The following is a 16,140-nucleotide window of genomic DNA, read 5'->3' as shown; positions in this document are numbered from 1 at the left end:
CCAGACCTCAACCCAATTGAGATGGTTTGGGGTGAGCTGGACCGCAGAGTGAAGGCAAAAGGGCAACAAGTGCTAAGCATCTCTGGGAACTCCTTCAAGATTGTTGGAAGACCATTTCCGGTGACTACCACTTGAAGCTCATCAAGAGAATGCCAAGAGTGTGCAAAGCTGTCATCAAAGCAAAAGGTGGCTACTTTGAAGAACCTAGAATATAAGACATATTTTCAGTTGTTTCACACTTTTTTGTTAAGTATATAATTCCACATGTGTTAATTCATAGTTTTGATGCCTTCAGTGTGAATGTACAATTTTCATAGTCATGAAAATACAGAAAAAAATTTAAATGAGAAGGTGTGTCCAAACTTTTCATATGCGTTTTCCATTGAAATCACAAGGACCCAACTCCTCTGCTTTCCTCACAATGGCCTATTTTACATTGAAAAAATGTATGCGACAGATAATGTCCCTTGGACACTCAGGATCTGGGCTATGATTGCCTATTGTATGGTGCGCTTTTTTCAATCTCCAGCTCCTTATCAATAGGATCACCATGGATATTATTGAATAATGATCGCAGTGTTGGCATAATCACTTGTGCAGATATTATTGCGATTTTCTTCATCATCAACCATATTAAACAGATGGTTTATTTACTGGCTGTGAAGATCCAGTGTTAGTTTCTGAGCATTATGATGGCCTCTAACTTGGACGACATTATCCTCTAATCCCTGTACCTTGTCAGTAAGCTGTGACAGGATAGAAGTGAGGGGACGTATTTCAGTATTGTATGTGGTCTCCAGCCTCTGAATATATTGCTCCATATCTTCTTTAGTAGGGATAGACGTAATCTGATATACAAATAAATTATGGCGTTCCCCATATCAGAATAACCTGTGGTTGGGGGGTAAATGTCCCTGTGAAGCAAGCACTGCTCAGTATGGGGGCTTTGGTGAGAGTACAGGGAGATTTGTGGAGCTGTTTTCTTGTGAGGCCTACATTAAGAGAGAAGTTGGTGCAGGACTGACAGTCTGGAGCTGTCTGGCATCATGAGGGTTAAGACTGCTTCTTTTTCCATGCTGAGGTGAGGCAGTAATAGCTCCGGAGCAGGAAGATAAGACCTTCCATAAGAAATGCTGCATACCAGACATGCTGACGGAGGTGGAGGATCTCAGATTAACCTCTGATCTCTTCTTTCTTTCCCATATCGAAAGTCATGTTTGAGGCTGTAAATTGCTTATAATTCACCCAAGAACACGGTCTGAAGAGAGAAGAGAGTGCTTTCAGTGTGTGCGTTCTCTTGGTGCTATGTCCAGGCCATGTCCTTCCTGTTGATGTACAATACGTCTGAAGGTGGCGTTGATTGGCAGCAGGATTGTGTGATGTAGCAATCTTGTGTGATATAACAGCCTTACGGAAACGCAAGTTGTGACACCAATGGAACGGCGCCAGAACAGTAAGTGCGTATGAGTGTTTTTATTTTAACAAGGCCAAACATGAGGAATGAGAAGGAGTTGTCCTAGTAGTGGACAACCCCTTTATGAAGATACAATTTTCGGTTAAAAATGTAAAAGGCTTCTCCCCTGTGTGACTTCTATGAAGTTTGTTAAGAGTTGATTTCCGTGTAACACATTTCCCACATTAAGAACATGAAAATGGCTTCTCGTCTGTGTGAGTTCTCTGGTGACTAAGAAGTGATGATTTCTTCACAAAACATTTCCCACATTCTGAACAAGAAAAAGGCTTCTCCACTGTGTGATTTCTCTGGTGTATAACCAAACCTGATTTCCAGCTAAAATACTTCCCACATTCTGAACAGGAAAAAGGCTTCTCCCCTGTGTGATTTCTCTGGTGATTAACCAAATCTGATTTCCAGCTAAAACATTTCCCACATTCTGAACAGCAAAAAGGCTTCTCCCCTGTGTGAGTTCTGTTGTGCTTAACCAAATCTGATTTCTGGATAAAACATTTCCCACATTCTGAACAGGAAAAAGGCTTCTCCCCTGTGTGACTTTTCTGGTGATTAACCAAAACTGATTTCCGGCTAAAACATTTCCCACATTTTGAACAGGAAAAAGGCTTCTCCCCTGTGTGAATTCTCTTGTGCTCAACTAAACCTGATTTCCAGCTAAAATATTTTCCACATTCTGAACAGAAAAAAGGCTTCTCCCCTGTGTGAATTCTCTGGTGCTTAACCAAACCTGATTTCTGGCTAAAACATTTTTCACATTCCGAACAGAAAAAAGGCTTCTCCCCTGTGTGAGTCCTCTGGTGATTAACCAAATTTGATTTCTGGTTAAAACATTTCTGACATTCTGAACAGCAAAAAGGCTTCTCTCCTGTGTGAGTTCTCTGATATTTGATTAAACTTGATTTCTCTGTAAAATATTTTTCACTTTCTGAACAAGAAAATGGCTTCTCCTCTGTGTGACTTCTCTGGTGATTAACAAGATCTGATTTCTGGTTAAAAAATTTCCCACACTTGAAACAAGAAAATCTATTCTCTGCTGTGTGAATTTTTTGATGTTTAAGAAAAGACTTTTCGAGGGAAAAACTATTTCCATATTCTGAATGTGAAAATGGCTTCTTTGCTTTAGGAGCAATTTGTTTTTTAATGCTTATTTTGTGACTTTGATTTTCCTTAGTAGTCGGTAATGAATCAGAAGACAGGACGTGTTTCAAAGGATCAGATGACAGATCTTTGCTGTGAATGGATGATGGTATATCTGGAGTAATGGCATTCACTTCAATTGTATCCTGTGGGATCCCAAGATCATCAGATTTAAAAATTGAAGATGTCAGCTGTCCCTCTGATCTCCTGGTACAGTCATCTGCCAAGAAGAAAACCAATTATTATTTATGAATAACATATCCTTAAAATTTATATTGTTGAATATTTTTACTTAAACTCTCCGTAAAAATGTACTTTATGTAAAAGTATCATTATTTACCAAGAAAACATCACAGAAAAAAATCAGCCTTACCAACACCAAATCAGATAACAAATGCATTAGCATTTTAGTGTTGGTTGGGTGTACTGGGGTGTCTGTCCATGTGGGGTGCACTTATATAGTGCTGGGCAGCCCTCCTGATGTAATAGTATGGGCATCATTAGGCTAAGCCAGACACTGTGCATCACACCTACCTGTGTGACTGGCGTCCTATGCAAGCTTCTTCTGTGTGCATCTTTAATACTAGGCAACCACCCCTTCCATGAATTGGTATGATTGTGAGTGGTTGCTCCATAAGTATTTTGCACCTGCGCAGCCCCCACCTTTATCATGGGGGTCTGCGGCATCCTGCTAGTGCATTTGTTATATGATTTGGTGTTAGTAAGGCTGTATTTTTTTCTGTGATTTTTTTTAAATTTTGCCCTATGTTAGCCGTCATTATTCATCAAGACAATGACAGTTCACAGTCTAATAGAAAACCTCATAGGATGAACCAGTGGATCGTAGTGTTCAACTGTTTGTTAATTCTGCCTCCCAAATATGGAATAAAAAGCCACCAAACAATGTTATGTAGGTGAAAATAATATCAATAAAAACTTCTACTCATCTCACAAAAAACAAGTCCCCACTCAGGTCCATCATCTGTCAATGGAAAACCAGAGGTTTCCACATTATTAGTGGCTCAAAGGCTTTTGAAAAGCAACATGGCTTCCATAAACCAATCCAGCAATATCCGCTCTTCCAAAGTCAGATCTCCCCCTCTCTTCAGAGCCTTGCAGTGCGCCCAAACCACATTTAGCCTCCATGTATTCGGCATTACTATAATGAGAAGACCCCACTTAATTGATGGTGTGTGTCTCCTGGAGCACAATCTGGGCACTATGTGTTGGGTAATAAAATTATATATTTGTAATTTTCAATCTCCAACATCCACTGCGTGCTAATATCCGGAAAGTGACTGTGGAGTCAAAATAGTCACTGCTCCTATAGATTAATTCACTGAGGGTTATAATTTCCAAAATGGAGTCACTTTATGGGGATTTCTACTGCTCTGGTTTTCTGCATTTTGGTCACATTAGGGCTTCTGTAAATGGTGTGTCCCATCTCCTCTGGGATCTGCTCCTGGGATGTCTGCTTCTGTCACCAGGAGCCGCCTTATTCATCCTGCAGGCGGCGCTGGTGATGGAGGAGACGTCAGAACCAGAAGCTCTGGGCGGCGCAGTCTCTGTCCACCACTAAGATTAGGGTGCCTGGGACCAGTAGTACCATCCAATCTGGCAGTATGGGTGTGTGTGCTGTCCAGCTGGAGTAATCTGCTCCCTGCTTCAGCCAACTGGAAAGCACCGCACCCTACTAAAGCTGGAAGCATATTGCTGGAAGCTGCCAGATACAGCCTTGTCCTCCTCTGGTTCAGTCCTCTGTGTTCAGCTCCCGGCTTGTGTATTTGTTTCCTGTTGTGACCTCAGCCCATTTACTGACTACTTTTGTGTGATTTTGTATTTTCTCTGACCTCCATGTTTTGACTCTGCTATCTGTCTATTGTTCTTGCCATCTCACACCACAGAACATTAGGTAACACTGTGGCCCAAGCTTAGGGGGTCTCTGTCTAAGTCCAAATCCATGTAGAGGGGTTAAAGTATGATGAGCAAGGCAAACCCTGGTATCTGGAAAATGGAGTAGATAGTGCCAAGCCTGTTTGTGGTAGCCATCTTTTGAGGTCCCAGGTGACTATGAACAGTGCCCCCAATACATTGTGTCCGCACACTATCCCAGCAAAATCTGCATTCAAATAGCTAAATGGCGCTCCTTCCCTTCTTAACCTGCCATGTGCCCAGACAGTAGTGTACAACCGTATATGGGGTATTGTCAGATTCAAGAGAAGTTAGAATATTATTTGTAAGGTCCATTTGTTTCCTATTATCCTTTGTGAAGAATTCCAAAATTATCACCATATAAAGTGACACACGTCAGATTTGAAAAATGGGCCCAGATAGGAACACAAAACTGGCTGCAGGAAGGGGTTAAATCAGAGTATTTTGGGCACTAACTACTGTACTCAAAAACTGTGACTATAGACAAGAACACATCTACTGAAATGATCAAACTCAACAGTCTCCATCAGTAAGTAGTGAGTAACTAGTCGTGAAACCTCTCTGGGGTAATTGGAGTATGGGGTTCGGTGGCTCTTAGTAATCTAAACTATCGTAAGGGATAATATTTTCTGTCAGATGAGTTTCAAGAAGAAATATTAGATTTTCAAAGAGAACTTTTCATAATAGTGCAGAGCTGAGGTGTCTTAAATTTAGCTTAGAGAGATATCATGGCACAGGTGTAATGTTTGCTTTTGTTTAGTTTATCACAATCTGGTTTGAAGTTAGTCGGTTTTAAAAGAAATTGAAAAGTCACGATAAAGGGAAACTCTGTTGTTATTGTACAGAAATTCACACTTGGCCCTCACTGCAAATTTAATGTTGTAAATCATAAAAGTGAAGTTTGGCCAGAAAGACTAGACCTGGTCTTGTAGGGACCATATGAGGACATTCAGCAGCACAGAAGGGAGAGAAGGTAGATTCATCCAATAAGATATCAGGGATCTAGGAAGCCAACACCATCATTACCATCCGCTTTCTCTTACAGTCCCATCATAATATTTTTCTTCAAGTGATTTTCTGGCTTTGTGGTTTACAGATCTGGGCAGGTAACGTCTCCTAATCACAGGGGGTAGGTGGATCCTCCAGGTTGTAAGTTCTATGGAAAAGGGTTTCAATGCCCAAAATCATTTGAACAGTTTTGGGTGGAGGAGAATGTTGTGGTTTAGAGGCAAAATGGTGATCACACGATTGTGATACGGCCGGACTCCACCACTGATAAAGCAGCCACAGCCGGTGACTGAGAAGAATCTGTGACTTCTCTGAATTTAGTGGTCACTACTCACCTGGGTGGTCATATGTAGGAATCTCCTCTTTACACCGCTCATCACCACTCACATATGCCTCTATAGTATTAATATAGGTCAGATCTTCACCCTGAAACAAATATTGTAAAAGTCACAAACAGATGAGAAGTCACATCTATGATCGGCTGTAATCCTGCCATCTCCACCGTTCTCATTACACAAATAGAAAACACAAAATACTGGTGGATAAAACAAGACTGAGCACAAGACCTTCACAGCCGTCTACACATCATAGGGGAGATCTCATGATAGCTTCTCTCCATCTACCTGATGATCCTGAGGAACACTGGGATCTTCTTGTTTGCAGTCCAGTGGAAGAAGAGGACGTGGACATCTCTCTGGTGTTGTCCTCTTACTGGATAGATCTGGAGGAAACACATAAGGGACTGAATTCATTCTTTACATACAGATAATTATAGGTCGTGTGTATTTAGTCCTGTCCTATTACCTGGTGATGTGAGGGGCTGAGGAACCTCCATCATGACGTCTTTGTACAAATCTTTGTGTCCTTCTAAATACTCCCACTCTTCCATGGAGAAATAGACAGTGACATCCTGACATCTTATAGGAACCTGACACATACAATGATACCGTCATCCCCCCGATCCCTCCATAGCGTTACTGTATAATATCCCAGCAGTGTCACCTCTCCAGTTAGCAGCTCAATCATCTTGTAGGTGAGTTCTAGGATCTTCTGGTCATTGATGTCCTCATGTATCAGGGGGTGAGGTGGAAGCTCCGTGATTGGGCTCAAGGGTCTTCCCCATCCCTCAGACACATGGACCTGACAGCGCTCACTAGAGGTCTTCTTCACTATTGTGTAATCCTGGTTATGGAGAGACACATTAATAAATCTCACTACAGACATTTCCAGAGTCCTCACCTCTCCAGTTCTGTCCATCTGTTATTCCCATAGATAAGAATGATGTAATGTGACGTCATCAGAATCTCTCACCTCTCCAGTAAGCCGGAAGAGGATCTCTAGGGTGAGGTGTAATATCCTCTCTGCCATCTTGTCTCTATCCATATCCATCTTTGATGATTCCATAAGGAAAATTCTCTTTAATAGATCTTCACTGAGAGGATCTGATATTGTAGGGACCTAAATGAGAAGATGATGAGCCGATGTAACATCATAAAAATCCTGTGTAATAATACAATTACTGGAGATAATAAAGGGAAACATATGAGGAGATTTATTATTTTACAGTATTTAGTTTTCTTCTTTACATATAGTAATAAAACCTATATATTTTAGGCCACAGACAACAAGCAGTTTCTTCCTTGGAGTCTGCAGCTGAACACGTTTCTCAAAGACTCATCTGCCATAAAGCTAATTCTCGTCTCATTTACCGACACTGGAATCGGCATTAGCAATACTGCAGGAGATATTCATTATACAGGACATGAGAAATAATTACTTCATGAGGAGGACAACATCTTCATCTTCTACTATGGCTTTAGAAACATATTTAGCCAGAGTCTGTCACTGACTACATCTCCACCGGTCGTCTATATGAATGTTTCCCATCTTCCCTGGACTGTAATCTTCTATCACATTAGATCTCATGTTTGATTCACACACAGAAATTTGAGGCTTTGACACATGGTAAGGTTTTTAATATTATACAGAGTAGGACTATCCCGAATGGGTTCACCTTGCCATGGTGGGATAGCTTTCATGCTATTTTTGATCAAAAACAGACCGCCGGGGGGAGCCGCCTGAAAAATGCTTGCGTTTCCCATAGACTTACATTGGGCTCGTTGCTTGGGTCGAGCACCCGAGTATTCCAATGTGCTCAACCCGAGCATGGAGCACCCGAGCATTTTAGTGCTCGCCCTTCACTAGTTCTGAGTTTAAATCCCTGGTGCAGAAAAAATAAACTTTTGTTTTTTAAATGATGTTGGCGAGCACACAAACTTCACTGATGCTTGGCTTTAATATCTGACGACTTTTCTCATACATCAGAATAAGAATCACAATTACTTTTAGACCCCCTGAGTATTATCATGGTTAATCTCATAAGCCAAGAAAAACCTGTAGGGACACTGAACTTTTTATTATTAATTATATTATTATTATTATTATTACTACTATTATCCTTTCAAACCAAAACTATGTGACACAGATGCCTTACCATTGAGCTGTAGGTTCATTATTTGATTATTTAGGTAGTGATATATAATAATAATTACATAGCAAAAGTAAATTGGGAGTTTGCAGCCAGTTCTTGGGTGGATGGAAAGAAAAATTGACAATAAAGAAATGTTATTATTAGACCCCTTTAAGAAATTATGCAAATGAACAGTCACTTGGAAATAGATATGTAGCAAATTAGTGCCTCCCAATTTACTTTGGCTATGTAATTTACCATGCAAATAGACAGCTTGTCTGAAACTCTTAACACGTCAGGATGACAATCAAAATGTCAGATATTAAAAAGTAAAACACCCCTGTAGTTTGTGTGCTAAATATGGATAGTTAAAAAAAAAATAATAATAATAATAATAATATTTCTATTGGGATTTGAACTGTGACACTTTAGTTTCAGAGGCTGATGCCTTACCATTGAGCTATCCAGGCAAGTAATAGTAACTGGCAGCTTTTCTTGTCTTATGAGATCAACCATGAAAATACTCAGGGTGACTAAAAGTCATTGTGATTCTGATTCTGATGTTTGAAGAAAGTCACACATCAGACTCACACATCAAAATCAAACATCATTTGAATCTGTCTTGCTAGCAGTCTGTGCATAAGTCCCAATGAGTTTCAATCAGATTTGCACTGAAAATCATATAACCAAATGGAACTCCTAGGTTTCTTCAACTGAGTTAATAGCTCAGTGGTTAGTGCACTGGTGTCTGGATACAGAATTTTAGGTTCAAGTCCCATCAGCGAACAGTGACTTTTTTATTATTATTATTACAGTTGTAAAAGTCACTTATCAAAGTCACTTGTGAGAAACATTTGTCAGACAGGGTATTTAGCCTCAAACTGACATCATTATGATGTTTGATTTTGATATCTGATCATGTCCTAAAATGGACACTGTACTCCTGTGACTGTGTTAACCCCTCTAGTTGCTGGATGCTTCTGGAGCACAACACTTCCTGTCTCATGTGCTTGTGTTACTGCTAATAGTTGCTGAATGCTTTTAAAGCAACAGCACTACTTCTGCATGTCACACTCTGCAACAGCACTAATTCTGGATGTCACAATGGGCATTGCAGAAAATGACCTTGGTGGATAACGTTCAGGCCTTCCTAACGGTGTTTGAAAGGGTCGCTGAGAGGGAGAAACTTATGCCAGAGCAGTGGGCTGAGGTATTGGCACCATACTTGACGGGAGAGCCCCAGAAGGTGTACTATGATTTAGCTTTGCAGGACGCCAAAGGGTATGGCAAGCTAAAAACTGAGATTCTCGCCCACTTGGGGGTGACAATGACTATCAGGGAGCAGTGGGTTCACCGCTGGGGTAATCATCGGGACAAACCACCTCGCTTCCAAATGTTTGACCTGTTGCACCTGGTCCAGAAGTTGCTGGTACCGGATTCCCCTACACCTGCGCAGATGGTAGAGCGGGTGGTGATGGACCGGTTTGTGCACTCCCTGCCAAGGCCCATACAGACTTGGGTTGCCCAGGGTGATCCTTGGAATGCGGATGACCTGGTTGGACTGGTCGAGAGATACCAGGGGGTTGAAGGTTCCTTGGGAAGGCAGCCCACTCCATACTGGGGTTCCCAACAGGGGGTTGAGACTGAAAAGGGGGTGGGCCATTCAGGGTCCAAAGGGGTGGGGGAGGTGGAGCCTAAGGTCCCTACAGGTGATGTTGTTTACTGGAGGTGCCACGGCCCAGGCCATATAGCCGCCCGTTGTCCGCTGAGCCGATGGACTGCAGCATAGGACGCCATTGTTCATATTATGCTTATCCGACCTGCAGTGTGAAGTGTCAACCCAGCGAGGGGCCACAAGCATGTACTGTGAAGGTGAACGGACAGGAGGTAACAGCACTGCTAGAATAAGGGAGTCTGGTGACTCTTATGATGGCCACCCTTCCTCTTCAAATGATCCCAGGGAAAAAAAGTTGGCGTTCGGTGCATTCATGGTGATGCTAAGGACTACCCCATGGCCAGAGTAGACATTGAAATGGCTCACAGTACTGAGTCCCACGAGGTCGGCGTCGTTCAGGACTTGTTGCACCCTATTACTATAGGCTGGGACTTGTGTTTATTTCGGAATGTGTCGGGGAAGAGTTCCAGGTTCGCTGGCTCAGATAAGAAACCAGTTAACCCCGAGGAGGTATCACCACACCCAGAGTCAGACAGGTTTCCCTTTTGTGTCTGCCATTCCGGAGTTAGGGGTGACCAGCGAGAATTTTGGGTTTGCCCAACATCGGGACCTAACTCTGAAGGAAGCCTTTAATAATGTCACTGTTATAAATGGGGTTACACAGGAGCTGGGGGCTGACACAAGATTTCCCCATTTTATGATGAGTGGGGAGTCGTTGTACCGGGTCAAGAAAGTGAGGGAGGAGCGAGTGGAGCAGTTAATAGTGCCGGGCCCCTATAGACAGAAGGTGTTGGACATGGCCCATTGACATGTCTTGCGGGGATATCTGGGAGTGGAAAAAACGCAGGAACAGATTGTGCAGAGGTTCTATTGGCCCGGATGTAAGTATTGCAAGTCTTGCCCTACACGCCAGTTAACCGCCCCCACCTCTCACTTTCGAAGTCGCCTTGTGCCTTTGCCCATTATTGTAGAGCATTCAAGAGGATTGCTATGGAAATTGGTTGGTCCCCTGATTGAATCTGCTCGTGGGCAACATCAGTATACACTGCTCAAAAAAATAAAGGGAACACTCAAATAACACATCCTAGATCTGAATTAATGAAATATTCTCATTGAATACTTTGTTCTGTACAAAGTTGAATGTGCTGACAACAAAATCACACAAAAATCATCAATGAAATCAAATTTATTAACCAATGGGGGCCTGGATTTGGAGCCACCCCCAAAATTAAAGTGGAAAAACACACTACAGGCTGCTCCAACTTTGATGTAATGTCCTTAAAACAAGTCAAAATGAGGCTCAGTATTGTGTGTGGCCTCTACGTGCCTGTATGACCTCCCTACAATGCCTGGGCATGCTCCTGATGAGGTTGCAGATGGTCTCCTGTGGGATCTTCTTCAGGATGGCACATCAATGCGAGCTGTGGCAAAAAGGTTTGCTGTGTCTGTCAGCGTAGTGTCCAGAGGCTGGAGGCGCTACCAGGAGACAGGCCAGTACACCAGGAGACGTGAAGGGGGCTGTAGGAGAGCAACAACCCAGCAGCAGGACCGCTACCTCCTCCTTTGTGCAAGGATGAACAGGAGGAGCACTGCCAGAGCCCTGCAAAATGACCTCCAGCAAGCCACAAATGTGCATGTGTCTGCACAAACGGTTAGAAACCGACTCCATGAGGGTGGTATGAGGGCCCGACATCCACAGATGGGGGTTGTGCTCACAGCCCAACACCGTGCAGGACGTTTGGCATTTGCCAAAGAACACCAGGATTGGTAAAGTCGCCACTGGCGCCCTGTGCTCTTTTCAGGTGAAAGCAGGTTCACGCTGAGCACATGTGACAGATGTGACAGAGTCTGGAGATGCCGTGGAGAGCGATCTGCAGCCTGCAACATCCTTCACCATGACTGGTTTGGCAGTGGGTCAGTAATGGTGTGGGGTGGCATTTCTTTGGAGGGCCGCACAGCCCTCCATGTGCTCGCCAGAGGTCGCCTGACTGCCATTAGGTACCGAGATGAGATCCTCAGACCCCTTGTGAGACCATATGCTGGTGCGGTTGGCTCCGGGTTCCTCCTAATGCAGGACAATGCCAGACCTCATGTGGCTGGAGTGTGTCAGCAGTTCCTGCAAGATGAAGGCATTGAAGCTATGGACTGGCCTGCCTGTTCCCCAGACCTGAATCCGATTGAGCACATCTGGGACATCATGTCTCGCTCCATCCACCGTCACATTGCACCACAGACTGTCCAGGAGTTGGCGGATGCTTTAGTCCAGGTCTGGGAGGAGATCCCACAGGAGACCATCCGCCGCCTCATCAGGAGCATGCCCAGGAATTGTAGGGAGGTCAAACAGGCACGTGGAGGCCACACACAATACTGAGCCTCATTTTGACTTGTTTTAAGGACATTACATCAAAGTTGGATCAGCCTGTAGTGTGTTTTTCCACTTTAATTTTGGGGGTGACTCCAAATCCAGGCCTCCATTGGTTAATACATTTGATTTCCATTGATGATTTTTGTGTGATTTTGTTGTCAGCACATTCAACTTTGTACAGAACAAAGTATTCAATGAGAATATTTCATTCATTCAGATCTAGGATGTGTTATTTGAGTGTTCCCTTTATTTCTTTGAGCAGTGTATATTGGTTATCCTGGACTATGCCACACGCTTTCCTGAAGCGATTCCATTGAGAGACTCCATCGCAAAGAGTATAGCCTGCGAGTTTGTCCATAGTTTTTCCCCCGAACAGGCTCACCAAAGGGAGATACTCACCGACCAGAGAACTCCCTTTATGAGTAAGGTGATGAGGGAGTTATGCAAAGTCCTGCAATTCTCCCAGGTGAGGACTTCAGTATACCATCCTAAGACAGATGGCATTGTCGAAAGGTTTAACAAGACTCTGAAGAGTATGCTGAGAAAGGCCATAGAAAGGGCCGCAGAGACGGGGATTGTCCCCTACCGTATCTCTTGTTCTCCATCCGAGAGGTTCCACAGGTCTCTACAGGGTTCTCGCCATTAAAACTCCTGTATGGTTGACATCCGCGTGGTCTCCTGGATGTTGCAAAGGAAACCTAGGAAGCGGAGGTGTCGCCCCACAGGAGCGTTATCGAGCACGTCGCTCTGATGCAGGAGAGGATTGCGAAGGTGATGCCCATTATGAAAGAACATCTCCTCCAGGCACAAGAAGCTCATGCCAGAGTCTACAACCGGTCAGCCAGAGTGATCCAATTCAATCCAGGAGACCGAGTGCTCGTGCTAATTCCTACGGTGTGGGAGTAGATCCCACAGCACCCTCAGGTCCGGGTCGACCACAAGTACATACTAGTGTTTTCTGAGGATATTAAAGATACGGTCACTGTGATTGTGACAAGTTTCTATTACTTGTGTTATTCCATATTTTTCTTGGTCTCTCGGTTAGGCATGGAGGAGTGTCTGTCTCTCCTGTTTTTCTGCAAACAATCGTGCGGAATCCAAAATAAACAGTGGGTACCTTATTCCTTGAATCTGGTGTTCATGTCTATTGCCTGTATATTAACATCTGTGACATTAGAGCAGTTTCTACTCAACTGTAAAAATTGGCCCCATGGATATTGCTTGTTTTTTTTTTTTAGTAATTTAATAGTTTATTAGTGCTCATAGGTTAATGGTAGATGAGTGGCCCTAGGGTCCCATCCCGTACTTTCTTGATTGGTACATCCAGGAAAGGCAACTGGTAATAATTAAACTCTGATATAAATCTAAGTCCCACTCTATGGGTATTGAGTTCCCTGACAAATTCAAGAAATTGCTCACTCGTCTCTGACCAGATGATAAAAATGTTGTCAATATATCTATATAATACCCCAATATATGGATGCCATCACTTATGATCATCCCTGAATATTGTGGTTTCCTCCTATGAGCCCAGGAATAGGTTAGCATACGAGAGGGCACAGGGGCTCCCCATCGCAGTACCCCTGAACTGGTGGAAGTACTTCCTGTCAAAAAGAAATATGTTGGGAGTAAGTGTGAGTTTTAGAAGATCCTCCATGAAGTCATTATGTCTACTACACTCTATTGATCTTGATTTCAAGAAATGTCTTACTCCTCTGATACCATCCTCATGCGGTATATTACTGTACAAAGCCTCGATATCAAGTAAGGCCTGCTCCCCTACATGCATGTATACATGCTCGAGGGTCTACATGTAGGGGAGCAGGCAGAGGGAAAACCAATCCCAGAGGGATTATTCCAACTGCAAGACCTCAGGACTTATTCCAACTGCAGGACCTCAGGCGATACTGTGGAAATATTATACTGTGTGTGGGGGGATGGTGGTAGTGTAGGAACAGAATATACAACTGTTTATATGGAATGTGTTCATTCCCTTGTAATCTTCATATATTTCATGTTCATCCCATGTCCAATATACACAAGAAATCCATAATATCTCTCCATATGTTTGGACCTGTAAGTTTTTATGTTCATTCTTTTTATTTATTCCTGATCTTCATTCTTTTTAGTACATCCCTGAACATTAAACTGTGGGGGGGGGGGGCATCATACATCCTGCATAAAGGGCATAATGGGGGCATTACACTGTGTGGGGGCATCAAACATACTGCATAAGGGGCATAATGGGGGCATTACACTGTGTGGGAGCATCATACATACTGCATAAGGGGCATAATGGGGGCATTACACTGTGTGGGGGCATCATACATCCTGCATAAGGGGCATTACACTGTGTGGGGGGCATCATACATACTGCATAAGGGGCATAATGGGGGCATTACACTGTGTGGGGGCATCATACATACTGCATAAGGGGCATAATGGGGCATTACACTGTGTGGGGGCATCAAACATACTGCATAAGGGGTATTATGGGGGCATTACACTGTGTGGGGGCATCATACATACTGCATAAGGGGCATAATGGGGGCATCATACATCCTGTATAAGGGGCATAATGGGGGCATTACACTGTATGAGGGCATCATACATACTGCATAAGGGGCATAATGGGGGCATTACACTGTGTGGGGGCATCATACATACTACATAAGGGGCATAATGGGGGCATTACACTGTGTGGGGCATCATACATCCTGTATAAGGGGCATAATGGGGGCATTACACTGTGTGGGGATATTCATACTGCATAAGGGGCATAATGGGGGCATTACACTGTGTGGGGGCATCATACATCCTGCATAAAGGGCATAATGGGGGTATTACACTGTGTGGGGGCATCATACATACTACATAAGGGGCATAATGGGGGCATTACACTGTGTGGGGGTATCATACATACTACATAAGGGGCATAATGGGGGCATTACACTGTGGGGGGCATCATACATCCTGCATAAGGGGCATAATGGGGGCATTACACTGTGTGGGGGCATCATACATCCTGCATAAGGGGCATAAAGGGGGCATTACACTGCAGGGCTAGTAAAGGGGTCCTGTACTATGAGAACAATACGTTTCCTCCCTTCCTGTCTCCATAGTTGGGTCGTATGTATCTATTACAGGAAACAGAACAAAAACCTTATGATTCTTATAAAGACCCTAAAAGAGTCTCCGTGCTGAAGGGGTTAATGCCCCCTGCGCCCAGTAATGGGGTCTCCACATACCTCCACCTGCAGAGCCGCCACCACATATATGGCTGCTCTGTGCGTACAGGAGCTGTGATGAGGTCACAGGAGGGGAGGAGTCAGGGGTCACATGATCAGGGGCCTCAGTGGATGCAGGACTCTGCTGTGCTGGTTGTCATGGTGCTGGATGAGCTGAAGTTTATGTGTGGGGTCAGGAGGGGTTTACAGTGTGGATGTAGCAGAGCCGCGTGTGTACGAGGTGTACGGAGCAGAGCCGCGTGTGTACGAGGTGTACGGAACGGAGCCGCGTGTGTACGAGGTGTACGGAGCAGAGCCGCGTGTGTACGAGGTGTACGGAGCGGAGCCACGCGTGTACTAGGTGTACGGAGCAGAGCCGCGTGTGTAAGAGGTGTACGGAGCGGAGCCGCGTGTGTACGAGGTGAGCGGAGCCGCGTGTGTACGAGGTGTACGGAGCGGAGCCGCGCGTGTACGAGGTGTACGGAGCGGAGTCGTGCGTGTACGAGGCGTACGGAGCAGAGCCGCGCGTGTACGAGGCGTACGGAGTAGAGCCGCGCGTGTACGAGGCGTACGGAGCGCAGCCGCGCGTGTACGAGGTGTACGGAGCGGAGCCGCGCGTGTACGAGGTGTACGGAGCAGAGCCGCGCGTGTACGAGGTGTACGGAGCAGAGCCGCGCGTGTACGAGGTGTACGGAGCAGAGCCGCGCGTGTACGAGGTGTACGGAGCAGAGCCGCGTGTACGAGGTGTACGGAGCAGAGCCGTGTGTACGGAGCAGAGCCGCGTGTGTACGAGGTGTACGGAGCGGAGCCGCGTGTGTACGGGGTGTACGGAGCAGAGCCGCGTGTGTACGAGGT

The 16,140-nt window shown here is 44.5% G+C and overlaps 1 protein-coding gene across 1 annotated transcript; it reads right to left on the bottom strand.

Annotated features, from left to right (window-relative positions):
* Window positions 1–415: 415 nt before the first annotated feature.
* Window positions 416–15,368, bottom strand: LOC141198684 (uncharacterized). Its single transcript, XM_073663086.1, has 7 exons — window positions 15,307–15,368; window positions 6,860–7,006; window positions 6,551–6,730; window positions 6,353–6,476; window positions 6,172–6,269; window positions 5,884–5,974; window positions 416–2,828 (listed from the first exon to the last, which is right to left on the bottom strand). The coding sequence occupies exons 2-7, from the start codon at window positions 6,950–6,952 to the stop codon at window positions 1,639–1,641; spliced, it is 1,776 nt and encodes a 591-aa protein (XP_073519187.1). The 5' UTR covers window positions 6,953–7,006; window positions 15,307–15,368; the 3' UTR covers window positions 416–1,638.
* Between the last annotated feature and the right edge of the window lie 772 nt (window positions 15,369–16,140).

This window comes from Phyllobates terribilis, unplaced genomic scaffold (assembly GCF_046119375.1).
Source record: "Phyllobates terribilis strain yellow unplaced genomic scaffold, ASM4611937v1 Scaffold_99__1_contigs__length_5935540, whole genome shotgun sequence".
NCBI lineage: Eukaryota > Metazoa > Chordata > Amphibia > Anura > Dendrobatidae > Phyllobates > Phyllobates terribilis.
This window is presented reverse-complemented; position numbering and strand designations above follow the sequence as displayed.

Excerpts from the sequence above, each read along its gene's own strand:
- LOC141198684 (XM_073663086.1), bottom strand. The coding sequence starts at position 6,952 with ATGGAATCATCAAAGATGGATATGGATAGAGACAAGATGGCAGAGAGG. Across the intron at positions 6,731-6,859 it reads TCTTCCGGCTTACTGGAGAG|GATTACACAATAGTGAAGAA; the intron begins GTGAGAGATTCT and ends CTCCATAACCAG. Across the intron at positions 6,477-6,550 it reads TTGAGCTGCTAACTGGAGAG|GTTCCTATAAGATGTCAGGA; the intron begins GTGACACTGCTG and ends TGTATGTGTCAG.